The 25,731-nt window shown below is 35.3% G+C and overlaps 3 protein-coding genes, 1 long non-coding RNA gene and 1 other non-coding gene across 6 annotated transcripts; 3 read left to right on the forward strand and 2 right to left on the reverse strand.

Annotated features, from left to right (window-relative positions):
* Positions 1–629: 629 nt before the first annotated feature.
* Positions 630–703, forward strand: TRNAI-UAU (transfer RNA isoleucine (anticodon UAU)). The gene has a single exon. It is a non-coding gene; the product is annotated as a tRNA-Ile (tRNA).
* Positions 704–944: 241 nt separating this feature from the next.
* On the forward strand, positions 945–9,729 carry LOC132309617 (protein IQ-DOMAIN 9). 2 transcript variants are annotated; one of them, XM_059807917.1, is made up of 7 exons: positions 945–1,277; positions 1,775–1,836; positions 3,363–3,475; positions 5,140–5,355; positions 7,191–7,418; positions 8,897–9,010; positions 9,099–9,729. In XM_059807917.1, exons 3-7 carry the CDS (start codon positions 3,401–3,403, stop codon positions 9,447–9,449), a joined length of 984 nt encoding a protein of 327 aa, XP_059663900.1. In that variant the 5' UTR covers positions 945–1,277; positions 1,775–1,836; positions 3,363–3,400; the 3' UTR covers positions 9,450–9,729. The 2 variants fall into 2 exon arrangements, with proteins under 2 accessions (XP_059663900.1, XP_059663895.1); XM_059807912.1 differs by lacking the exon at positions 1,775–1,836 and having other exon boundaries at positions 949–1,277.
* A 2,081-nt stretch (positions 9,730–11,810) lies between these two features.
* On the reverse strand, positions 11,811–13,099 carry LOC132311135 (uncharacterized). Its single transcript, XR_009482868.1, has 2 exons — positions 12,764–13,099; positions 11,811–12,033 (listed from the first exon to the last, which is right to left on the reverse strand). It is a non-coding gene; the product is annotated as an uncharacterized LOC132311135 (long non-coding RNA).
* Positions 13,100–15,493: 2,394 nt separating this feature from the next.
* On the forward strand, positions 15,494–20,316 carry LOC132309634 (nudix hydrolase 15, mitochondrial-like). Its single transcript, XM_059807926.1, has 4 exons — positions 15,494–16,006; positions 16,882–17,024; positions 18,070–18,189; positions 18,283–20,316. The coding sequence occupies exons 1-4, from the start codon at positions 15,604–15,606 to the stop codon at positions 18,496–18,498; spliced, it is 882 nt and encodes a 293-aa protein (XP_059663909.1). The 5' UTR covers positions 15,494–15,603; the 3' UTR covers positions 18,499–20,316.
* Positions 20,317–21,580: 1,264 nt separating this feature from the next.
* Positions 21,581–23,759, reverse strand: LOC132309644 (magnesium-chelatase subunit ChlI, chloroplastic). Its single transcript, XM_059807934.1, has 3 exons — positions 23,527–23,759; positions 23,231–23,340; positions 21,581–22,831 (listed from the first exon to the last, which is right to left on the reverse strand). Exons 1-3 carry the CDS (start codon positions 23,627–23,629, stop codon positions 21,779–21,781), a joined length of 1,266 nt encoding a protein of 421 aa, XP_059663917.1. The 5' UTR covers positions 23,630–23,759; the 3' UTR covers positions 21,581–21,778.
* Between the last annotated feature and the right edge of the window lie 1,972 nt (positions 23,760–25,731).

Raw genomic sequence — 25,731 nt, forward strand, 5'->3', positions numbered from 1 at the left:
TAAACTGAACTAAATATTTGGTCTTGTTTGGAGGGAAGTGCACAGAATTAAGGTGTTGATGTGAGAAAATTGGTAATGTAAGATGAGAATTCAGTTGCAAGTGAAGTCAATTAGTTACACGACAAAGAAATATACTACAGTGAGATTTTTATTTTGTTTTAACCCAAAATTTAATTTTTGTATTTACAAATAAAAAGTAGTCAATGACATCTATGTGCTCGGAAATCTTGTATCTTTCATAAATGCGATTGAAACCATTTTTTTTATAAAAAAAAAACTCCTGTTGTACAGATTTTTTTTTTTTAAAAAAAAAGAAAAGAAAAAGAAAAAACAAAACAAAACAAATGTTTTTAAAAAAAATTCAAATATCTTCTAGGATTTTTCATAATTTACATTTTTTCTTTTTTCTTTTTTCAAAATTCAACGAAATTTTTGGCTAATATGGTAAACAATATTAAAAAGGCTTATTCTGTAAACAACTTTTTTTGCTGATTTAGGAACTTAGAATAAGATTTTAAAAAAATTAAAAAGAAATTCTTTACCAAGCCCTGATACTACAGAAGGGAAGAGAAAAGAATAAAAGAAAGCTTCCATTCAGTTAAAAATGTACGGAAAGCAAAGGGCGTCCAGGTCCCGTAGCTCAGTTGGTTAGAGCGTTGGTCTTATGAGCCGAAGGTCGCGGGTTCGAGCCCCGCCGGGACCATATCTATTTTTGACTAATTAATAACAGATTTAGTTCTAATCCCAAAGCAAAACCCAACAAACCCAATGATTTTTTCTTTTATTCCTATCAGCAACATTATTAAAGCAATCAGTATCATCATTCTAACTTAATCTATACATATATTAATGTATAGAATATAATAATTTTTCAATACAGAAGACGGAGGCCATCACAATCAAACATTGTCATAGATGGTTCTCCTGTCGCTATACGCCTTATTTGTTCAATAATCTACAATGCTTAGTATGAGTTGGAGCGTCGGTTCAGCCCATTGATTGAGGAGAGAGGGGGACAAAAGACACAGAAAAAATATTTTTTTATGAAACAATTTGTTTATCTACTTTTGAGTTTTGAGTAAAGAGGCTGGTGATGGGGCCATGGCAAATATTCACACCTACCTTTTTATTCTCTCTCTCTCTTACCTTCTTGAAGTATTTCTTCTCTTTCACTCCTGCTACATGTACACCACCACTACTTTCTTCTTCAAATTTTGGAAATACCCATTTTCCAGAAGAGGTTCTTTACAATACCCATTTGCTGGTTCTTCTCTTTGGTACATTATTCTGATCCAATGCTTGTTTTCTTTGATTTGTGTTTTGCTTATTTCAATTTTTTATGTCTCATGACTTCTCTGGGTTACTCATTGGTTGATTGAGGGTAGAAATGGACCTGGGTGTTGGTTTTTAGCACATCTCATTGATTTTAGACTGGTTTGATTTGAGATTGTGTTTTCTCCAGTGATATTTGTGGTGTTTAATATGGTGGGTACTGTATAATTTAGTTGAATTTATCTTTACTTGTACTTGTCTAATGGTTGGAAATTGTTTTTTTTGGTTAATGCTGTATCCAAATTGATTTCTTCACTTCAATGCTTGTTTGAGGAGGAGGAGAGGGACCTGGGTGTTGATTTTGTAGCAAATCTCATTGATTTTAGACTGATTTAGTTTGAGATTGTGTTCTCTCCTGTGATATTTGTGGTGTTAATATGGTGGGTTCTGTATAATTTATTTTTACTTCTACATTTCTAATGGTTGGAAATTGTTTTTGTAGTTAATGCTACATCCAAATAGATTTCTTCACTTCTTGATTCTTTTGGGGAATGGACTGTTTGGGTAATTTTTGTTCCTCATTTTCTTTGTGTGTTCATGTGATGATTAGATGTGACTGCAACATGTTGGTTGGTTTAAAGTTCAGCAATTTTATATTTTATAATCTGATGACAGAACAAGTACTGCATTGATTTTCTTCTGGTATATCGATTTGATCTGTTTTGTTAGAAACTGAAAAACCTTGTAATTGTGTCATCACACACAAATGTCTCTGGAATTGAACAAGGACGTTATATTTCACATAGCAGTATTGGTTTTTTCATTGCATTCAAATTTCAAGTCAACCCATTTATTTGTTTCGATGTTACAATATCTATTTTTGTGCTCACAAGATATGTAGAAGGACTATTTCCTGATTTAGATATCAGGGATATCCAAATGCATTCTTTATATTGTTAATTGTTGCTATCTTACTCTGGATGTGGAATAGTTATTTTGGATTAAGTGTGGGATTCACCATTTTATTCTTTTCAAAATTTGAATTTTATTTTGTAAAATCATCAATTTGTCTCAACTAGTTGAAAGTTAAAATTTTAATTCTGGAGTGTGAGCAATTTTTGATCCGGCACAACGAGTGGTTTTTAAAGGATGACAGTCGAGTACTTGAGCATAATGAGAGTGTCCCAGTTTCAGTAATCTGGGTGCAAACTGAAGCTCACTGTTTTTATTGAGTACATGAAATTTATTTGAACTTGCATCCTTGCACTTGGTTGCTTGAGATTTTACCATTGCCCCAAGGAATGGCCACTAACTAACCCAAAGTGTTGCTGAAATTTATGATTTTTATTACCAATCTGTTTTGTGATTCTCAACGTCACCTTTTTGTCTTGTATATAGTATTTTGATAAGCAACTTACTGTAATGTACATGAACTACCACTCTTAGGTCTGCTTCTAAGTGAAGCTATTGATCTCTACCATTGCCTAACTAATTAGTAAGAATTCATGTCAATCAAATCCCAATTACAAGTGGAACAGCCACTTCTGTGGTCCCTGTTGTTCAGAGCAGAATTCTCAAAAGCAAACATGTTGCGGGAAATTAATGAGTTTTTCATAAATTTAATTTTAATGATTCATTTACTGTATTTTATTATTTTTTTTATAAAAAAGAAGAAGAAAAAGATTTGACTACTTGTAATAAAATGTTAAGAAGGGAAGAGAAACTGAAAGGGTCACAAAAACAGAACTTCTCAACAGGGACCTAGTTTGAAGAGAATAGTGCTCTCTCTTTCTTTGCATACACACACATATTTATATACACACATATATTTAATTATGTTTGTCAGTTGTGATACATTTTGTGGTAAATGGTCATATTGCCTTCTTGATCATTGAATTGTGAAACTTATCATTCTAGTTGTTTGATTGGAAATCACATTCTAGTGGATTATACGTTTTTGTTGTTAGCCTCCGCTTCAAATGTTGTGTGGTTCAAGTTTGAAAACTGGAGGGAGCATGATTGAATGTCAGCCTCGATAACAACTGCATATTGCTGATGCTGATCATATCTACTACACAAAATTCTTGCAGGATTATTTTAAGTTAAAAACAGACACTTAACATCAAGAATGGGCTCTGGAGATTGGTTTAAGAATGTAATTAGCTTAAAGAAAGTGAAGGTTGGCAGATCAAGGCTATTAAAGGTATGTGACCCGGTGAACACATAATTTATTTTAAACCAAGCCATGGTACTTATTGTGGATGGCTAAATAGCAAGTACTTAAGCCCTATGTGTTTGATTGCTCTATTGTACATGTGCATTCCTTCCCTTGTTTTTCCCCCTTTTCTTCTTACTGGCTCTTTTCTGTGGTTTTATTTCCCAAATTTCCTTTTTATTCTATAAGCTTATTGTTATTGTCACGATCTTAAAATTAATTAAATATTTCATTTCAATAAAGATGATAAAACCGTCAATTTTCACTTATTTTTTGCTTTTGAGTTCTCATTTCATTACGGTGTTCTTCTTTTCCCTTGTACACTCACATGCATAGACATACACAATGTTAATATTCTTTTTTGCCGTTTTTGGTTCTTATATCTTTATTCCATAGCTTGGTTTGGCATATCATGACACATTTTTTATATTCTTATTTTTACCATAAAGGCTCTGGTATGAACTATGAAGTAGTTAAATGAGAAATTATCATCTTTTATGAAGGATATTTGTATAAGATCAGTAGAATTAAAAGTTAGCATTGAATTGGGAAAACAAAAATGAATGAGCAATCGTTACTGAACCATAAAAACTTTATTGTGTGAGTAGTAGAAAGTACACTTTATTTAGGAGTCTTAAAGAAGTTTTTCATGGTGAGAATTATGATTAACATCCAAAAACTGGCTTACTAGTGAAGAGCGTGATTACATGTATCATTGGGACAGTATAGTAGGGCTGTCAAGAGGTTGGATTCAGTGCAGATATAGCAAGATACAAATTAAAATTTGACTATTCACACCAAGAGTCGAGTTAGAATCCAAATCTGACTGATCATGCATAATACAAACTGATTTTGACTTTAAAAAAGAATATATCTAAAATTTCGGATTTGATTTGTCATTTGAGTTTGAAATGAATAATGTTTTACATATCAACTTTTGTTAGATTAAATAATATGTTAAGAAACTATTAAATCATCCTCATAATATGTATTGTTAAATTTAGTTGGACCCAGATCTTGATTGGATCAGATTTACATATATTTGAGTTTGATCCAACTAGAGTGCATTTTACCAAACCGGATTTGGATTCAAACTGACATACCTTAACTGGTATGATAATCGGACCCTAATCAGGTAGACTTTGGGTCAATGACAGATCCTGATCCAGCCCTTTGGTGGCCCTAAGAGAAATCTTTGGGAAAAGAAAGTAACTGTTGTTAAAATCTCATCAACTTCCTGTTTGTATACCATTTGTTCATGCAGATGATTGATTCATGAAAGGCCACATGTGAGGAGTGTGAAAATAAGTTGTGCCCTCTTTAACACATAAAGCTTATAGAATATATAGTTGTTTAAATGTGGACTTCTGTGCTAATTGAATCCAAGACTTCATGAAAACAAGACACTTAACCCTCATAATTTTCAGGGAGAGATTTTAGATCTGTTGAGGAGTTGGTTGTTTTCTTGGCCTCTTTGAAGGCTTGAGGTGTTTTTGGCCTTGTTTTGTCCTTGGGTTTCGCTCCCCTTTTGAGCGGTTTTTTCAATAAAATTTACTTATCAAAAAAAAAAGTTATATGATAATTCAAATTTTTTTGCATCTCAGTTTAGTGCATGAATTCTTTTCCTAATCTCTGTCTTCACTACAAGACAGGGAACTTCAGCATCTGCAAAGTCAAATGGTATCAAATGGAAAAACCTCTCTGAGGAAGAGTCTACCAATTTTGCCAATGGTGCTTCTACTGGAAATCCTACAGTCCTTACTAATTTTGCCAATGATGGTGCTTCTAATGGAAATCCTAGAGTTCTTAGTATGCCAGTTGAGGACGTAGCTGCGACTCAGATTCAGACTGCATTCCGAGCATATATGGTATGTCATATTACAACTTACAAACTACTGTTATATTTATTAATTAAGATCGAATTGTTTATAATGATGCAACTTTTCATGTATGTATTTCCCGCTATTATGTGCTATAGCAGCTGTAGGACAATAGTAAAATGTTGACATGGCATTTGCAAGAGATTGGTGGGGTCAGAGATTTAGAGGAAAAGACACCTGTTATGATGTGACTTTTAAATTTGATTTACATTTCTGGAGACGTTTTCTTTTTTTTAAAAAAAAATTTCTTTTGTTGAAGAAGAGGGGGGGGGGGGGGGGGGGTTGTTTGGGGGTGGGGGCGGTGAGAGGGGGGAGCAGGTTCTAGGGAGGAGGTACTGCTTACTAAAACTATCTACACACTTTCAGACTTGCCTTCACCACAACAAGTATACTTGGTATTGCATTCTTGTGACGGGATAAGTTTGGGTGGGTAGTTTCTAAATAGGTATTGAATCTACTGATCACTAAAATTATCCACACACTCTCAAACTTGCCTGCACGCAACAAACGTATATAGGCACAATTTTTATGTACTGTATTCTTGAGACATAATTCATGTAATCAGAAACTTCTACTTTATATGAAAAATTGGTACGACTATTCATGAAAATATTATGGTTGAACCATATGTGAATTAACAGTAGGAAATATGAGTGATCTTTATAGCATTATTGTTTGACAATCTTTAATTTTTTGGTGGACTAGCTTGGGTAAACTACCCATGAATGCTTTCAGCTCTCTGTGTTGATGGAGCTTGGATAAACTACCCAAGAATGCTTTCAGCTCTCTGTGTGTTGACAGAGTTGCAGTTTCATGCACCTACAGTTCATATCACATCTAATGGTTTCAGTGGTAGACTAGTAGTATTAAATGAAAATTCGAGGAAAGAGGAGGAGGATGAGCCGACATCCCATACGATTAGCATTCTGCACCAATATACTAAGATATAATTGTTCATGTTGCAATGCTAGAACTGCAAGGGTAGAGTTATTGATTTTGGAAGGAGACTCGAGAGATTTCAAGATCTAGATAATGTGATATAAAAGAAGATTGGTGTCCTGGGTAATGAAATGGATCGGCAGTTTTGTAGCATTAATCAAGTAACTGGGATAAGTAAAGAGTGTCATTGTCTATATTCCTAGGGTCTATATGCATTTAGTAAGCATTAAATAGCAAAAGCTATGGTTCCTAATGGGGATCATTCTAGGATGCCACATGTTATGATTACCTCACTTATGAGCTTGAGGAGGTGGAAATCTGGTTAGGATGTAAACATGCCTTTTTCCCTTGTTCAGGGCACATTAAGTACATAGGATTAGCAACAGCAAAATCTTGACAAGAATTGTATCCTCATTGCAGGCCGTATTCAATTATATCCTCGAGATCTGAAAGGAAGAGCAATAACTGTTCTTTGTAAACCATGTTTGGGATTTAAATTTTTGTGAACATTGATGAAATTGATCAATTACTTTCTACTTGTAGGGAAATAAAAATAAACTATTTTAGAGTCTTAAAGCAATGCGGATTTTCTAATCTGAATAAAAATCAGGCAGCCACTCTATTTTCCTTGATGATTATGTTAGACATAGCATACTTTCACACTCATAGAGGAGCAATGTAAGGCATTTACAGGTGTTTGAATGATGTCTTGAATGACCTTATATACTATTTTCTTGTGTTCAATAAAGAACTGATTTAGAACAGGCTTAGTTACTCCAATTAGTGCTATTCAATTTTCTTGGTGGTGTCATACTGTTTTTGTTTCATGTCTTACTAATTTATATGTGAATTTCTAAACTTATTTATTTTTTCTCTTATTGCAGGCAAGGAAAACTCATCGTCATTTGAAAGGGATGGTAAGATTGCAAATCTTGACCCAACGGTATTCTACTACAAAACAAGCTTCAACCACATTGAGCTATCTCCATTCATGGAGCAGAATACAAGCTCAGATTAGAGCTCGCCGACTCTGTATGGTAACAGAAGGCCGGATTAGGCAGAAGAAATTGGAGAATCAATTAAAGCTTGAGGCAAAGCTTCATGACCTGGAGGTAAGACAGGCTATGCTCTCATATGATGTCAATTGCAGTATTCTGTTCACATTTCCTGGAAGTTGAAGGTTGTTTCCTCATCTGTTATTGCTTTTATTGGTTTCTTATATGACATTATACGCTTAATGAAATTTTGTTCAATTTGTTGTCTACTGGTTCATGATAAATATATGAGTCATGTTTATTCAAAAGTAGTTTCTAAATAATTCCAAGAAAGAACTTTCAGTTTTGATGCACATAGCAGTTTCTTTGACTGTTTTCCTGAAGGGTCTTTAAGATAAGTTGATATGAAGGGAATTGCAGGGAGAAAAGGAAGTTTGTATTCTTGCTTGGACGTCTAAAAGAATTTGTGAAGTACCTGAGTCCTACGTCTATTTTTGGTATCATTGCTTATAAAGGAGTGTCTCCCACACTCGATCTGCATCATTATTTAATATGCCTGAAAATGTATGCCATTTCTCCTCATCCAAATGCTCCACCTGCAATGGTATACTGGGCCTGAAGTATTACCTTTTGAGGTAAGGTTTTGATGATAAAATGTCAAATGGATAATCAGTTGCCACATGAGAAATACATTAAGAACTCTTCACCTGAGATGAAAGCCTTATTTATTGTTAAAATTCTTTGTTCTAATGGTCCCAGGAAATTCTTAGTAATTTACCTTCCCAAAAAAAGAAGAAATATTCTTAGTAATTCAAGAGACATTTATCTTATGGTGCATGAAGTTTATGACTTGACAGCTTTGGCTTTAGTATCTATCATAGTAGGCATTGTAGAGTATCTATTAGACCTTGACTAGCTTAGGGGTTCTGAATCATTGCCTCACTCCTCAGCGAGGTTTTATCCCCAGTGCTCTCTAATGTGTTGGTGGAGATAGCATCTCCAAATTTTGGGTTGACAATCTCTTTTTATGCCTCTGTCTCCCAGTGGTATTTGTTATGGGATTTTTCAACTATAGATTCTGTATTTTCTATACTCCAGTTAACTGCAAATTCTCTATAGGATGAATGATCTTTATTTGGGTGAGTGTGGTTAGTGTTACAGGTACTTGTTTTTGATTGATTCCTATATTTCTTTTTCATGAATGTTTTTATCCTGATAGCATTTGCAAAACTGTCAACGAACTTCCTTTTATGGTTTTATTATGCTTTCTATACATGCCATTCTTAGCATAGCAAATTCAAGATTCTGGAGTCTAGCTGTAGTTCTGAAATTTGCTGAGTTGGATATATTTTGTTCTTCGTTGGAGCTGGGAAAGTTTGTGGACCTATAAGCCTAAAAGCCAAAAATGGATCATGAAGCCAAAAATGTTAATTCACCTGATGCTTGAGAAATTCATTTGCGCTATTGATTCTTCTACTTTGTTTTTGGATTACTCCACTTGATGCATGGGCCTGTTTAAATGCTGCCTGCCCCCCCTTCTCTCTCTCTCTCTCTCTCTCTCTCTCTCTCTCTCTAATAGATTGGATGCCTGACAGGTAGAGTGGTGCAATGGGTCTGAAACAATGGAAGAAATTCTTGGAAGGATTCATCAAAGAGAAGAAGCGGCAGTTAAGAGGGAGCGAGCGATGGCGTATGCTTTTTCTCATCAGGTTTGTTAGTAGCAGAAAGGCTTATTGTCATCAGTTCTGCTTGCTTATTTAAATTGAAAATGACTATGGAAACCCTAATATTTTGCAGTGGAGGGCGAACTCTAATCCAAACCTAGGGCCAAGTTCTTATGAACTTGGCAAAGATAATTGGGGTTGGAGCTGGATGGAACGCTGGATCGCTGCTCGGCCATGGGAAAGCCGAGCCCTTCTTCAGTCAAGCCCAAAGAAAACACCTAGTCGGCAGGCTAGCAAGGCTGGTAAAAACATGAGTAAGCTTATATTCAAAGCACCAGTTTCAGTTAAATCCATTTCGCCTAACGGGAAGGGAACTTCAAAGGCCCGAAAGAAGTTGTATGCAGCAGCTGAGAAATCAACTCCACAAGAAGGGAACAATGAAGCTGAAGAAGCAAACTCTAAAAAAGAACAGGTGATGCCTTAGTACCAAACAAAATTATATGAATCTGAAGGGAAATCCCTTTTTAGTCATTTATTTGGAAGACAAGTGATGACAGATATTCTTTAGTTATGTGGTTGTTTTGAGTGGTGTGGGAGTAGTAGATATGGTTTGCCATGCATTACAAAATAAAAGGAGAGACTGATTTGGGGCTTTCTGTATGTTATTGTTTTGTGTTTTCCACTTCTGGTTATGTATATTTTGGAGAAAATGTCTTGATATATAATGTAAATACAAAACACAATTTTTCCGGTTAAGTTAGCTATTTTATTGCTTGCACAAATATGATTTCTTTGTTTCTCTAATTTGTCAGGCTGTCATTCTAATTTGTTTTTACTGCTAACATTTCTTATAAGAGTTTGATTTTTAGGGTTATTATAATGGTCTATTGGCTTTGTATTAACATTTTGCGAACAAAATATGCTACTGTACCAACTTGCTCTGTGCAGACTGCCCTGTAGGAAAAGAGCACCACATCCTCTTTAGCCTTTAAGATTGTTTTGTTCTGAAATTCAAAATGATATTGAATCTTTTGCGTAATTGCTTAGATTGCTTTTAAATGCATCATCTTCTGTTATTTATAGACACTGACATACAAACAGTTTCTTAGATGGAGCTGTTGTCTCTCCACCTTTTCTTCATTCTGGAAATGCAATGGCATATGTGCTTTCATCTCTCACCAGCTTTACAGAAAATGAATCCCTGTAGAGCATCCTGTTTTGATATTTCTGAGAACTTTAAATCAAACCGTGGCCGAACCCAATTCAAGCCCCTCTGTATCTAGCAAGGGTTACACGTATGCAGCCTTACATATACATTCGGAGCCTTACCTATACATTCGGAGAATCTGTCCAGTGATCTCAATATTACAATTGAGCAACTTTACCGTTGTGCCGAAGCTTGTCTTCCCCTTTGTATTCCCTCCTAAAATTCATCAAAGCCGCCCTTTATAGCACCAGTCTCCAACCTTGTCCTAATGGCTTAGGGTTCAGGTCATAAGCCAATAAGCTTTACAGTAAACCGGTAAAAATTAGCGCTATATCTTTCACCTCTTCAAAAAGGGTTGAATATTCAAACTCTACTACGATATAATCTTGTTATATTTTTACAAATTAAAGTAATAAAATCGAAAATTTTAATAAGATGCTTTTTCAATGCACAGGAATCTAACCAAAACCGAACCATACTAAATAAATGGAAAAGGGATCGATAGCTCCAAGACCAAAAACCGTTAATGCCTCTGTCAACTTTCAAATACGAATTTTTTTTATTTTTATTTTTTTTCTCTCTCTCTCTCTCATTACAAATAACTTACAGACTCACTTGGTATGGCTTTCACTACTTTGAAAGTTTGAAGAGAAGCCATTGATACCTGATGCTATGAACTAGCTTAATTAGTGTCGCCAAATGACAAAATAAGTCAAGTGGCACACATACTAAAATCGCAAAAACTACAAGACCCCTGTTAATGAATCACTTGCCATGTTGATGTTGGCATCAGTGGAGATATGATTTAAGAATAGGGGCGATCTAGAAATTCATATGAGAGGAGGCAAATTTATTGTAACGACCCAGATCCACTGAATCCAGATCATTAAACGGGTCTTTACCCGACCCAAAAACTTCCGAGGATAATACGGTCATTTTACGTTAAATTTAATAATCAAGGTCTAAAAAAGACAAGATGGTAATTTGCCACAATTCACTAATTTGAAACTCAAAGGGTATAATAGTCCTTTACTTGTATCACATAATAAATAAAATAAGGTCCGGGGCAATGTGGTCTTTTCAGTAGTTAAAATGTAATTATTGTATTTTATTGGGTCATAAAATAAATGCTTGTAACATAAATTGGATGCCAAAATGTAATTTTGGAAACTAAATAAAGTTCATATATGGGACATAAACTGGTCGACGTATATACGTTAGATGTCGACTGGTTTGGGTTATGAACAGTGATGGTGCCCACTGCCGAGATACCGGTCGACGTGTGGGAGGCTACACATCTACGGGTTTGAGGGCGTGCACCGAGAGATAGCTACTGGCAAAATACTGGTCGACGTGGGAAGCTACACGTCGACTGGTTCACGTAACTCGGTCGACGTATGGGATTTTACTTCGACCGGTTTGGGTTATCCTCACTCATTTTACCACTGTTCAAAGAAAAATAAAATATACTACTTTTTGGGATCAACCATCCACGCCACTACACTCACGTACAATTTTAAATACATTTAAACATTTCATACAATACCAACCACCCACGTTGTAACGTAATTTGCCACACGTTACTTAAAATACACAAAAGAGTGAGTAAAACTTAATTACAATTTCCCAATAACCATATACAAAATGAACCTCAATACACCACACGTTGCAAAAATAATACATCTTGAGTTAGTACTTTACAAAAATTAGGTCCATTTACAAAAGATAACAAAAGAGACATTTCTCTACTCCAAGCTAAGGCTGAGGTGGATTACCGTCAGCTACTCCTTTTCCATGTCTTGAAAAAATGATAATTATAATAGGGTGAGTAGGTAGCACTTAAAACACGTCTCTTGTATCCCTGTGAATCCAAAACAAACATAGGATAATGGGAATAGGGATCATATAATGTCGGGACAATACAACATGCTAACCAAATTCAAATACAATCAATGTAATGCCATGGAATGCAATGCACGCCGATGTCATTCCCCATTTTCAACATTCGAAACCATCACTTTTCAAACTGTTAATATAACCCCCTTTGGTACCCCCTCAGCGCCGAGAGAAGGATTGGCTACTGTCCCTAGACCATTGGTGACTCCGCGGCGTCATCGTGGGCCCCAGATAGCTCAATCACGCTAAGACAATCTCTCTAGTTCCCTCTAGGTTACATTAACCTACCCGGCCGTTGGTGACTCCACAGCGACCGGGTTTAATCAAAACCATTTGATCAAAACTTCTTTCCCAAAGTCCCATTTTTCATTTCAAAACAATTTCTCCCATTTATGCCCAATGCTAGTGCATAGATGTATCAATGCCATACCCATGCTCATCATTTCACAATTGGCCAAGTTTAATTAACAAAGCATAGTTCACAAGAATTTCTAAGGAAATTAATAACATGCTCTCAAACAACAAGAATCTTACATATGCTCTTCGTATAGAACAATTAACACACAGTCATTTAATCAACATATATGCATACATATCAACAATTCTCTAGGTATCAAATAATTAATCAAATTAATCAACAAATAGAGGGAATTAACTCACTAAAGTACAAGATTTCATGGATTAAGGGCCCCTACCATGATTTTGAACAAAACCTTTAAAATGGGTTCAAATTTTCGAAGTCCCTAAGGAGGCTCAAAGCTGGAATTTCTGGTACACACGCGTAGAGTTCGTCGTGCTCTTCGTTTTACCTCAAACGGCACCTCAATCCGGCAAATAATGAAGAAGTAATCTTGCATCAAAGATTGAATGTGAAAAGAAAATGAAAAAGCAAAACAAGAGGTGAGGGAGAGAACCAGCGGGGAGAGTGGGCCCCATGAATTTTTATTTCTTTTCTCTTTATTTTTTACTTGAAATTTTACACCATATAAAATGCATTACTATTTAAATGTCACACCATCATATAAATTAAAATGCACCAAATGCAATTGGACCCAACCACAATCCCATACACAAAACGTGAAAAGACATAAATACCCTTACTTCGACGAAATTCTGAAAAAATGAAAAATACCGAAAATCGGAAACGTCTCATTTATATAGAGGGATTTTTTTATAATTTCAGTGGGGGCAATTTCAAAATTGTATGGGCATAAATGCAAAAAAGTACAAATTTAGAAATGTAAAATGCAATAACAAAAAATTTCAGTATCTACCCCCACTGAGCCCACTGTAGATCCATGCCTATTTAAGAATTACGATCATCAAATGCGTTCTACATCATATCTTGCGTTGGTATATTGTGCAGTATACAATACATTACGTCTGAACAATACAAAATTGTTACGTTGGCATAGAACATCATGTGACATGGGAGGAGATCCCGTTTCATGATTTAAACTTAAACCTCTCAGATCATTTTGAAAAATTCACTAAATAATAAATTAATTAATCAATAACAACATTTTTTGGGTAAGAAAAGCATTAATAATTTATATAAAAATTCTTAAGTTTGAGGGTAGACTTCAAATTATAAGAATATTATTGAAACTTTCAACTGACGATTTGACTTGACCTCATTATACAGAAAGTTTGAGTTTGGTTCTGACATAATTTGCATAGTTTGAACTTAACTTGTTTGACTCATTTAGTTAATTGTAAATTTTAACTTGAAATTAAAATTGTTAAAGATAAGAAGTTAATTATAAATTCAAATAATTTTAATAATCTGAGTTGAGTAGTCAAAGAGTTGTAATTTAGTGCTTTATTTATCTATTTATTTATTTTTTATGAGCAAAGTATGTGAGATTTTTGTTAGGTATTATTATTGATATTACTAGTACTATTACATTAGGCAAGAGTGTAAACAACCCTCCTGAATTATCACAAATCAGCATTTTACTCCCTTTGGACTACAAAAATGAATAAGTTAGTACCACAACTATCACAAATCGTGCAAATTAACCCCTGAAACTCAATTCCGGCCTCTTTCCGGCCCACAAGGTTAACATTTGACTGTCCTTTTCTTTTAATTCTGAAATTGCCCTGAAGAATTACCGTTGTAACCTCTTTCCTGTAAATGAACCCATTTGTTCATTTTCATTCTTCCATCTAGCCTCTAATCTGCTCCACCTTTGCACCAAACACTCAGACAAATTTGAAGAACAAAGTTTAAGATAAGATATACATATATATGTGTGTGTGTGTGTGTTTTTCTGTATTATATATATATATGATAATATATACACACACACACACACACGTGTGTGTGTGTGAAGGAAAGAGGAAGATTTATTTGAGCTTGTAGAGAGAGAGAGAGAGACAGCAGCAATTATGGATAATACTCCAAAACTATTAGTACCGGAGCATAGTTGATAAAAACTTCGCGTATTTCAGGTACAGATTGGATTGAAAACTTTATCTGAATTTTAATGGAATTGTTTTGTTTATGTTTTGCTTCGGTTCGACTTCGATCTTTCAAGAGTGTTCAATTTTTCAATTTGTGGTTTTGATCAATAATTGAACTTCAATTTAGGGTTTTTGTTTTGATTATTAAACCTCAATGATTCTGTATGCATGTAAATCACAAGCTAGTATTTGATGATTTTGATTTAGTTGGTTGTTTGATTGTAGAAATACAACTAGTGGAAGCTTAATCTTTGAAAATTCACGTGTTGCCTTATTATTGGAGATTTAGATGATCCAATCATGGTTATTGTTTATCAGTAAAGAGTTTTCCAGATTTGGGTTTTAACTGGAGATTGAATTGTATACTCATTTTTGATGACTTCCGTTGTTTTTTCCATTCATGGTTAATTTTCTAGATTTTAGTTGTCATTTTCCTCTTATCATTGCTTCAGCATAACTTTATGAACAGCATGCCCTTTCACTTTTCAGTCTCACTGTTTGTTAAAGTGTTTCAGTCCTTTCTCCTTGTCCTGGTGATTTACTGTCGTCTGGGTCATGAGTATATGCGTGGAAAAACTGAGTGTATATCACATGAGAGTAATTCACACTTATTATTTATTTTCGTATTTTTTTTCTTAAATACGATGGATAGTTTTGTAAATCTACAATAAGGTCAGCCAGAAAGTGGCCGGAATTGCATTTCAAGGGTTAATTTGTATAATTTGAATAGTTATGGTATTGATTTGTTCATTTTTATAATCCAATAGGATAAAATGCTGATTTGTAATAGTTTTAGGGGGTTGTTTGGACTTTTGACCTATTACTATTACGCCCCCACAGACTCATGTCTTGTATATTCACATTATATAAATTATAATATATATAAAAAAAAAAAAATTAAAAAAAAAAAAAAACCACATGTCTTACATCAGCTAAAACATGGCAGGAGTAGTAAGATCTGCCTGAGTCATACAAATTGGGGCGGCTCACATAAGCTAAACATACACGTTTAATGCAGATTTTGTTTGAAATTGACTCCCAAAATAGTATTTGATGAAAAAACCAGAATATGTTCTCAGTACTGAAAAGGGTATCGTTATTCATAGCATCAAACACATCGTCGTCATCACCATCATTTCCAAATTCTCTCTCTAAACTCGTCATGAATTCAAATACCAACTCTGACTCTTTCGGAGGATCACAGCGACTTTTGGCCTTGGCTCGACAACTCTGTCTCTATAAACCCCCTCCGACATTCGATGACACAGACATCGAAGAGCAAAGAATCGAAGAGAGTGAAGGGAAGGTTGTTTCCCAGGTGGGTTTTGCTGAATCGGCAACACCAATTGTTCACCAACCCGAAAGGTTCAGACCCAAGCGAGCCGCGGTTCTGATCTGCCTCTTTGAAGGGGATGATGGTGATCTTCGTGTCATCCTCACTAAGCGCTCCTCAAGGCTCTCTACTCACTCTGGTCAATAGCCCTTAAACTCTGTGTGAATATGTATGTATGTATGTATATATCTATGTATGCATGACCAATTGGATATCTTTGGGGATAATATTAATGATAGATGTGGTGTGTTTGTGGGGATTTGGGGCAATTAAGCTAGAGGGCTTTGTTGATTTTAGCTAGTGGGTGTTTCTTGTTCATGAAAATTGTGGGGAAAATATTATTGATTTTCAATCTGGCATGATTTTTGGTGCTTATTTATATATATGGGATGGGTTATTTGTGTATTTGAATGTATATATGTACACACATATATGCTTGACAAAGTGGGTGTCTTTGGTGATAATGATGAATGTGGTGTGTATGTGTGGGGATTTTGGGCAATTAAGCTTGAGGGTTTTGTTGATTTTAGCTAGTGGGTGTTTCTTGTTCTTGAATATGGTGGGAAGATATTACTGATTTTCAATGTTCCATGATTTTGGTGCTTATTTATTTATATGGGATGGGTTAGCATCTGAGTGTTTGTGTTGGGACTTGGTCATTTGTACAAGATGAGTCTTCTCTTATGTTTATGATATATTTGTGGTTTTCTTACTTCGTTTGGGTCAATTTACCAGGTGGGTTTATTTATGTTGATTTCGAAAGGTGTTTTCTTTTCTTTTTATTTTTTATTATTATTATTTTTTTACTTCGTTTGGGTCAATTTACCAGGTGGGTTTATTTATGTTGATTTCGAAGGCTGTTTTTTTTTTTTTCACTGGAGGAAGTGAAAATTTTCTTGTTGATGGTTATTTGGTGTGTTGTTCAGTTTTCACCAAATGGGTCTTTTGTTGATTATAATTGTTGCAGTGTGATGCGTTTTGTTGATCTCAACAAATTGGTGTGTCTGGTTGCAGGTGAAGTTTCATTGCCAGGAGGGAAAGCAGATGAGGGAGATGCAGATGATGCTGATACAGCAACAAGGGAAGCAAAGGAGGAGATAGGATTGGAGCCTTCCCTCGTGAAAGTTGTGACTGTTCTTGAACCATTCTTGTCTAAGGTAGATAATGGTGCTTCTTTTACAATTCTTATCATAACCATTACTGATGTGATCATAATTTATGCATTTTATGGCACCTAAAGGTATTCCAAGTTTTAGCAGGCTAGTTTGAAACTTAAAATTTCGACCACCCAAAGCACATGGTAGAACAAGGTGTGGTCGATTTGCTTCAGAAAAATTTGTGACTTTCCTCCGTAGCTATAAGATGATGTTTTTCTTGCCTCAATTTCTTTCATGATGATGCACACTTGGCCATGTGGTTCTGGAAACTTAATCATTAACCTTTCACTCATTGACTGAGCTAATTATGATAGCTTAGAAGAATCTGAGGCCAATAAAATAGAGGTCAAATATTTATTAGGAAGGTAATTCAGTGCAAATAAGTGTCAATTGAAGGCTTTATCACACTTACTGAGAAAGCCACATCAATAAGATCACCACTCCTTTTACATTTTATGCACCAGTGATCTTCTATTTCAATTGTCAATTTCAGTGTATGTTACATGAGTCCCATACAGCTGTTGGTATGTTTTAAGCACTAGATTTAATCTTGAAATTTGAGGTCACGTTGAGATGACTAAATACTTATATGGCAAACTGGTGTTTTTATGTAACATATTGTTCAGGATGGCACTCATTCATTTTGAAGTGATCATGTAACAAAAGGAGCAAGAAAAGGAGTTTTATATATAATTTATATATTATGCAAAATTGCTTGATGGGTACATGTCCAACCAGGCATATTAAACTCTTTGTGTCTGGCACAGGTACTTTACGCATTTAGAATAACCCATGTAACAGTAGTTTCACTGTTTATTTGCTTCTCGCCCAATGATTACAACACAAGCAAAATATATAAGCCATGCAGGTGATAGGTCACATTTACTCTTCAGCATTGCATTGCTGATTTGGGCATAGTTCAGGGTTTTCTTTGGGCACCTTACCTATGCAAAATGTAGAACATTAAAGCGCTCTTGTATAATTGAAACTTCAAGCTGTGTTCGATCCAGTTCCAGCTTTAGTAACATCTTAACTTTTTGTGCAGCATCTCCTTAGAGTAATTCCTGTGATAGGCTTACTTCCTGATAAGAAAACATTCAAGCCTGTCCCAAATGCTGCTGAAGTTGACGCAGTATTTGATGCTCCCTTGGAAATGTTCATCAAGGTTCTGCTCTTCAGTTACATTTCTTTCTTTGTTTCTTATTATCTAGAGTTTTAATATTAATTGAGATACACATTTTTATATGTCTTGATCTAGGATGAAAACAGGAGATCTGAGGAGAGAGAGTGGATGGGTAACAAGTTTCTGATGCATTTCTTTGACTATGAAACGGATAATAAGAAGTATTTGATATGGGGTCTTACTGCTGGGATTTTGATTAGGGCAGCATCAGTGGTGTACCAAAGGCCACCAGTTTTCCTGGAGCAGAATCACAAATTCAAGGTTCCCAGTATTGTGGAGGAAGATACATAATGCCTTAAATTTAATGGGAACTTCATTTGGTGAGTATTCTGCCCTATTCCCTCTGCAATAAAACCCACTACAACCAGCACCTGTAGTTTCCAAGATATATGATCAATGTAAATTCAGGCACTCGGACCATTTTATGCAATTTGTTGGGTGATGCGAAGTGAAACCCTCTGCATACTATTTAGAATGCAATAAATATATATATATATATATATATATATAGAGAGAGAGAGAGAGAGAGAGAGAGAGAGAGAGAGAGAGATGGGTAGAGGCAACTGGATTCGACTTTTGAGAATATCTTGGCTGCGAGTAAATTGTTAGAGCAAACTTGTTGCTTCATTTTTGAGGTTTTCGCAGATTAGTCATCTTCAGTGAGTTCAAATTTGTATTCTATATGGCTCTTGATTGTTTGGTTGTTTTTGGAGGATTCTTTCCCAAGATCAGAAGCTTGATTTTCAGTTGCACATAATTACGCTAATAATGAGATTATTTCAATTCATGACTTTTTACTCATTTAAAGGAATGAGGACACAAATCCATAGTTAGAGCTATCTAACAATTATATCTGCCTGAAGAAGCTTAAAGTTGTTTCTTTTCTTCTTATTTATTTATTTCTTTCTTTCTTTCTTTCTTTTATTTTTGGGGGTCATAGTTAGCTTAAAGACTATTACAGCGCGAATAGCTCTTTTCCTGATGAAATGGAAACTTTTTGTTTTTTTTGTTTTTTTTTTTTCTCATCTTTTATTATTGCTATTTATCTTTTTAATGACAATAAGTCTTTCCTCCAGGCATAACTGAGAAATAGATCAATTTTAGTTATCTCTTGAACTTATGCATTTCCTGTTCTCATGTTTCTCTTTCATTTATTTGTAGCACTAGGTCGCATATAGTAAAGATGACAAAAGTTGGGATCCATAAGAAGCCTTTTGGAAAACTTAAATATTTACTAGAAAAAAAGATAATTTATTTACCAAGACGTCTCAACAAATTAGCAGAAAATTGATACCTTTCCGCCATTGAGAATTTGAAATGATACAATATCAAGACTACCAGAGTGCCCTTTTTTCCTCTCTTCACCTTGAGCTGGTGTTCGGAAGTTAAGATTTAAAGCCATCGAGACAAAGTTAGGCCGGCGACTATGAAAGGGCCTTCATATTCAACTTGTATTTCGGAATTCATTGTGGATCTATTCTTCCATAGCTCCAAACTAGGTCCAATTTCTCATTTGGTTTGCCCCTTGTTTTGCCATTTTTGGTACTCAGGATCGTTGCATCTTTCTGATTGCAGCATTGTTTAAAGACTTCATGCTTCCTGCGCAGCACAGGTAAATTGTGCAGGTTGTACACTCCTTTTGGACTTCTGTTTTTGCCAATAGACGTGGTCAGTCCGCGATTTTGAAAATGCCAATGTTTGGTAGTAGCGTAGGAGGTTGTTTTCATGTTTTGAAGGAAGAAAGGGAGAGCCGCAAAGGCTCCCTGCGGCTCCCTTTGGATACATTCAACTGGAATAAGGGCGAGCCGCACAGGCTCCCTGCGGCTCCCCCTTGGATACGTTCAACTGGAATCCATTTAAGCATCGGGACTACATCCAAGGATGAGTCTTGCTTTGCTCCCCCTTTCGATACTCTTTGAAACCTTACTTTTCATCGAGAGTGGTTGTAGACTTGTAATCCAGTAGTATTTTCTTATCTTTCGAAATAAAAGGTTGATAGTTCAGGTCCTTAGAAATAAAGTGACTGTGTGAGTTATTTGTCACGATAAACAAAACTATTTGAATTTAGAAAGATGTAGCAATGGGTAAAACTTGGTAAGATTTTTTTTTTTTAAAAAAAATTTGTCATAATTACTTGTAATCCGAGAAAATATGATAAACAAACAGGGATGTAAAATATTTTTCAGAAAATATATATATATTTAATTTTCTTATATTTGGTTAATTAGTTGTCGTAAAATATTTACGAAAAAAAAAAAATTAAAAACCTAATAAAATAATTTATCCATTAATTTAGGTAAGTTATTTTATATAATCCGCGAGATGAACTTAACCTAAATCTTAGCCAAACACTATAATATTATATATATATATATATATATATATATATATATATATATATACTACGGATATATTTTACCTAAAAAAAGAAAAATATTTTACTTCCAAAGTTATTTTGTACAACTTTTGGGTGCTCGAGTTGCACCTGTATGAATTACTCCACTTGTATGAATTCCTCTATAAAAAAAAATCAAACAATTGAGGGTCTTTCTCTGATTTAACAGTAAAAACTTAGGTATTGGTGTCACTGGGCTCAGGTTCGACTCTCAGAACAACCACTGAAAAATATTCAAGGTCAACGATTTTCATATTGTCTGGTTTTAATGATGCTAACATGCATGGAAGAACAGAAAGATAATGAATAAGGGCAAGTCACACACTATGCCATGAACTTCACTTTTCTTGTTTTTATCTTTTTGCTTAAGAAGTTATTAAGGAAAAAAAACAGGTATATTACTGAGAAGCTCAATATAGGCAACGGACATGTTTGAATATGAACTGACTGAACATTTGATTTAAGAGTATATGACAACAATTCACCAAAAGTGCCAAAGTATGTCAAAGAAGCATATTCTAAGAAAAAGAAAAAGGTAAGGGTAAAAAAGGTACTATACATGGGCATTTCCATTGAGCTCATGTCAGGCAATCTGACCCTCCAAGACCCCGCAAGGTGGGAGCCTTGAGCACTGGGCTAATCCTTTTAGTAAATACGGTCTTTAGCGTCTTACAAATGCTTCTCTCCAGAATTGTAGAAACTGTTGAAGGTCAGGAGAAGTATGTGCAGAACCAAATTTTCACATTTTATTAATCTAAGCTGACTTCCCGGACCATTTTTCCCGTAGAATAATCTGATTGATAAGTAGTTTTCATCTCTGAGCAAATTCTCATCTAAATATATTACCATCTAGGAGTCCATGCAAGATCAGTAACTGGATGGTAAAAGCATCCTGAGAGATTGTCATATATTTCTTTCTCGGTAACAGGATGTAATAGTAAAAGGAAAGACACACATAAGCTTTAAATGAATTCATCGTTAGAGACACGAAAATTTAAAAATTGCATTACAGTATGGGGAACGTAAACCCGAAGATTCCATCTAAATTTGCATATCTATTACAGTTTCAGACGATAAGGGAAAATGGGATTCCAACAAAATTTATTAGAGAAAAAGTCAAACAAAACAATCGTCCAACAAAAATTAGAGAAAGAAATGCCATTATATTTACCTCCTTCAGCTAAACACCTCATAAAATTTCTCAATGACAAGTAAACCAGAGTCAATAGATTCCAAGGGATCCTTCCGAAGACGGTGCCTCAAGCAGTTGGGAATTACAGTTGCAATATCCTCTGCAGTTACCATATCCCTGCCTTTTAGAGCAGCCAAAGCTTTTGCTGCCCTATTTGTCACTATATCACCTCTCAACCCGTCAACATTCAGCTCCGAACAAACCTTGGAGATCTTCACGCGCAGATCATGATCCATCTGAACAGAAGAAAGAGTGCTCCTAGCTGAAGAGATTTGCTGCTGGAGCTTTTCTTGCTCTGCCTCGTAAGAATCCCTAAATTCCTTTGGATTTTTATCAAACCGACCTCTCTCCTCCACAATCTTCACTCTCAACTCAGCATCCCTTACAGTCCCCACTTGTGCATGCATTCCAAACCGATCGAGGAGCTGTGGCCTTAGCTCCCCTTCCTCAGGATTTCCTGAGCCAATAAGAATAAATCGAGCTGGATGTGAAATTGAAATTCCCTCTCTTTCCACGGTGTTCCATCCCGACGCAGCAGAATCCAAAAGAACATCTACCAAATGATCATCCAAAAGATTGACTTCATCCACATATAAAATTCCCCTATTGGCTTTGGCAAGAAGGCCAGGCTCAAATGCCTTGACACCCTCTGTAAGGGCCTTTTCTATGTCAATTGTCCCACAAACTCTATCTTCTGTAGCACCCAATGGCAAGTCAACCATGTTGATTTTGGTCATCATAACCTGCAGTTCCTCACCATTCATAATTTTCTCTCTGACTTCCACGCCCATGGATTCTGGATCTTCAGGATCAGAGTTAAATGGATCACTGGCAACTACCTTAATTTCCGGCAGTAAATCTACCAATGACCTTACAGTTGTGGACTTCCCTGTACCCCTATCACCCATAATCATGACACCCCCAATCTTGGGATCAATCACATTTAGCAGAAGGCACAGTTTCATCTCATCTTGTCCTACGATAGCGGAAAATGGATACACTGGCCTCTGGTTTTCCTTAGAAGCAAGCTTCCGGGCCTGAAATTTACAAGGGTTTCACGAACTTTATTTGCATACATTCAGAATCCATTGCTCCAAATCTTGTTATGATATTGTATTCCAATCCAAGTAATGCTTTCTTTGATAACTATAATTTTTTTCATCTAATTCTGAAGTTAAAAAATTAAAAGTATTTATTCATTAACAAACATTAGACACATTCGATCAAACAGATCTTTCAACAAACATCTAAAGTGCACTTCAATAATTTCAAATTTCACAAAAACTAATCCACAAATTTTGTGGGTACCATGAAACCCCATCAACCAAGTTAGCCACAATATGCTACTAGCTAAAAAATAAAAGCATCAGATAGAGATATTACATCAAAACATTATACTTTATATCACAAGGTACACAAATAAGGAAACTCCATACCTGTTCTTGAGCAGGACTGATCTCAGTGGCAACATTGGTAATTGAAACACGGAACTGAGACCTCCCACTCTTGAGTGGAATTCCAATTCCTCCATAGAACTTCTTCTGCCCTGTAATTTCAAATTCAACCAAAACCCATCTCTTTATCTTCATCAATAACCTCAAAAGCATAAAGAAAACTTAAAATTTAGACAAAGAAACACCAGAAATGATCTGGGTCCTCTCATTTCGTATCCCAATTCAATAATTCGAGCTTAACAATATGTATATATTTAGACAGAGAGATATATATATACCTGGAGTTAGAGAGAGAGAGTGAATGGGGGATTTGGAGGTGGGAGAAGAAAGGGATCGAGGGGCCAAGATTGCTGCAGAAGAAGTTCCGAGTACTCCGGCCATAGCCAAAGTTGTGTTCTTGAAGTGCAAAGTGTGTGTTTTTACACTTTTTGAGCTTCAAAACTACACATAGTCTATGGGTTTCTTTCTACTGGTTTGCTTGTTTGGTTTCGGATAAGAGGATAGATTTCCATGGAAGTGCCCTTTGTCACTGCTTTATCAAACTCCGCTATAATGGCATATGATCTGCTGAACTCCAGTCTATGGTAAGAAGCTGTGGGACTTCTGCATAGGAGGATTTGATTGGATAAGTTGGAAATGGACCTACCGAACGATAGTGTGATAAACGGTAGAGGAGAAGGACTGCATGACATTCACTGAACAGGGAATAGTTTCTCTACGAAAGTAGGGTCCCAATCTCATTTGTTCATATAAATTTAAGAAAATGGTGCCCCTTAACGTAGATATTAAAATTAGGGTAAATTATACTGAGGTTTGGACAAATCTTGCACAAAGAGAGTGTTTAAGATTTATTACAATGACCTCTCCTAAAATTTTACATGTTAGCTCAACGTTCCTTGACGTTATTTTTTTTGTCAAAACCTAAGTTACATAAAGCGGGAGCGAGAGCAAATTCTGAGAGTGAAAACGTGAAAACGACAAAATTAAATCACAAATACTAAGAATTGAGCAAGAGCGCGGAACACAGAACCCGAGATCGCTCAGAGCGTGAGAGCGATACCTGTTGAGAAAAATTGTGCAACTTAGGTGTAATATTTCTATTTTTTTTATTATTTTTTCTGCTGGGCCCCACAAAACACTAACTTATTACATTGTTATATCATCTTTTGGCTGATCATTTTTCTCCCAAAAAAAATTGTGACCAAGCTTTCTCTCACTACCAGAACTCTCTATCTCTCTATATCTACATCCTTAAGGCCTTGATTTCCCTCTCATTTTTGAGAGATTTTTGGTGCCGTTTGCGGCAAAACGGAAAGCTCGGCAGGATCTTTAAGTTGATGTAAGCAATTTCATCTTTGGCCAACCATAGAATTTTCGAAAATTAGGCTTGGAATTGGGATTCTTGCATCCTTTAAGGTAAGAGTGCTCTAATTCATATTTTCTTTGATCTTTTGTGAATTTTCCCCTTTAATTTGATTCTAAGCATGTTTGATTTTAGTAATTTTGCCTATGTTGTTATGGTTGTATGTAATTAAGGTGGTGAATGTATTATATGTGTTAATTGAATCTATGATTATGATTATATACTTGGTGGTGAAGATACATACTTAGTATTGATATTTTAGATGCCCCATGATTTTTAATTGTTAAGAAAAGTGATGTTGAAATTATGAAAATAAATGTTAGGACTTCCCCTTGATAATGTAATCGTGATATATATGGAATGTATGGGATTTATTGTAAATTTTTCTTGAAAAATTACCATGGCACTAGATATATGATGTGTATCTCTATGTGTGTTATGTGTAAATAATATATGTGTGTATGATTTGTTGATTGGATATGGAAAGTATGCTTTTATGATTATGTCTTTGTTTAATTTACGTAATTGTAGAAATTTTGTTAACTTAAAGTATGCTATAAATTTATGAGAAATTTTTTCTTTATTATGAAAAGTTGTTAAGGTTTAATGAGGTGAAAATTATGGTAAATTGTGAAGCATGAAGCATTTATGCATCCATTGGGAAAGAAAAAAAAAAAAAAAGGAAAAGTATTTTTTTAAAAACCAATAAAATTGTTTTGAGGAAACGTTTTCGAAAGTGTTTGTGAAAACCCAGAGGCTTAGGAGGCTTCTAGTGGTCTGTGGTGTTAATGTGATCTAGAGGGGGTTAAAGAGAGACTCTGGTGTGGTTGAGCTATCCAGACGACGGCATGGATGTGCCATGTGGTTGGGGAAAAACTAGCCCACCCATTCCTTGTGACGCCTTACAGGTGTCTTGGGTCGGATTACACTAACGGTTTGGATGTTGAAACGAAAATGTTTTGGAAGTGAGGAGTGACTTGAGCATGTCATTGCACTTCATTGCGTACATGGCGTGTTTGTGACTTGGATGGCAAATGTTTTTATATTGGATGTTGTGGTTATGGTATACATCCCCAGTATAATATGATCCCGTTCTTTTATTTTCTATTCTATACATGGA

The sequence above is a fragment of the Cornus florida genome, unplaced genomic scaffold (genome assembly GCF_030987335.1).
Source record: "Cornus florida cultivar Cherokee Brave unplaced genomic scaffold, ASM3098733v1 CherokeeBrave_3.0.0_Hap2_Chr01, whole genome shotgun sequence".
Lineage (NCBI taxonomy): Eukaryota > Viridiplantae > Streptophyta > Magnoliopsida > Cornales > Cornaceae > Cornus > Cornus florida.

What these genes read in the sequence shown, in the direction of transcription:
- LOC132309617 (XM_059807917.1), top strand. Translation starts at nt 3,401, where the DNA reads ATGGGCTCTGGAGATTGGTTTAAGAATGTAATTAGCTTAAAGAAAGTG. An exon ending in GCAGATCAAGGCTATTAAAG is followed by an intron (nt 3,476 to 5,139) that starts GTATGTGACCCG and finishes ACTACAAGACAG; the next exon opens with GGAACTTCAGCATCTGCAAA. An exon ending in CGTATGCTTTTTCTCATCAG is followed by an intron (nt 9,011 to 9,098) that starts GTTTGTTAGTAG and finishes AATATTTTGCAG; the next exon opens with TGGAGGGCGAACTCTAATCC.
- LOC132309634 (XM_059807926.1), top strand. Translation starts at nt 15,604, where the DNA reads ATGTTCTCAGTACTGAAAAGGGTATCGTTATTCATAGCATCAAACACA. An exon ending in AAGGCTCTCTACTCACTCTG is followed by an intron (nt 16,007 to 16,881) that starts GTCAATAGCCCT and finishes GTCTGGTTGCAG; the next exon opens with GTGAAGTTTCATTGCCAGGA. An exon ending in CCTTGGAAATGTTCATCAAG is followed by an intron (nt 18,190 to 18,282) that starts GTTCTGCTCTTC and finishes GTCTTGATCTAG; the next exon opens with GATGAAAACAGGAGATCTGA.
- LOC132309644 (XM_059807934.1), bottom strand. Translation starts at nt 23,629, where the DNA reads ATGGCCGGAGTACTCGGAACTTCTTCTGCAGCAATCTTGGCCCCTCGA. An exon ending in CTCTCTCTCTCTAACTCCAG is followed by an intron (nt 23,341 to 23,526) that starts GTATATATATAT and finishes TTGAAATTACAG; the next exon opens with GGCAGAAGAAGTTCTATGGA. An exon ending in TCAGTCCTGCTCAAGAACAG is followed by an intron (nt 22,832 to 23,230) that starts GTATGGAGTTTC and finishes TGTAAATTTCAG; the next exon opens with GCCCGGAAGCTTGCTTCTAA.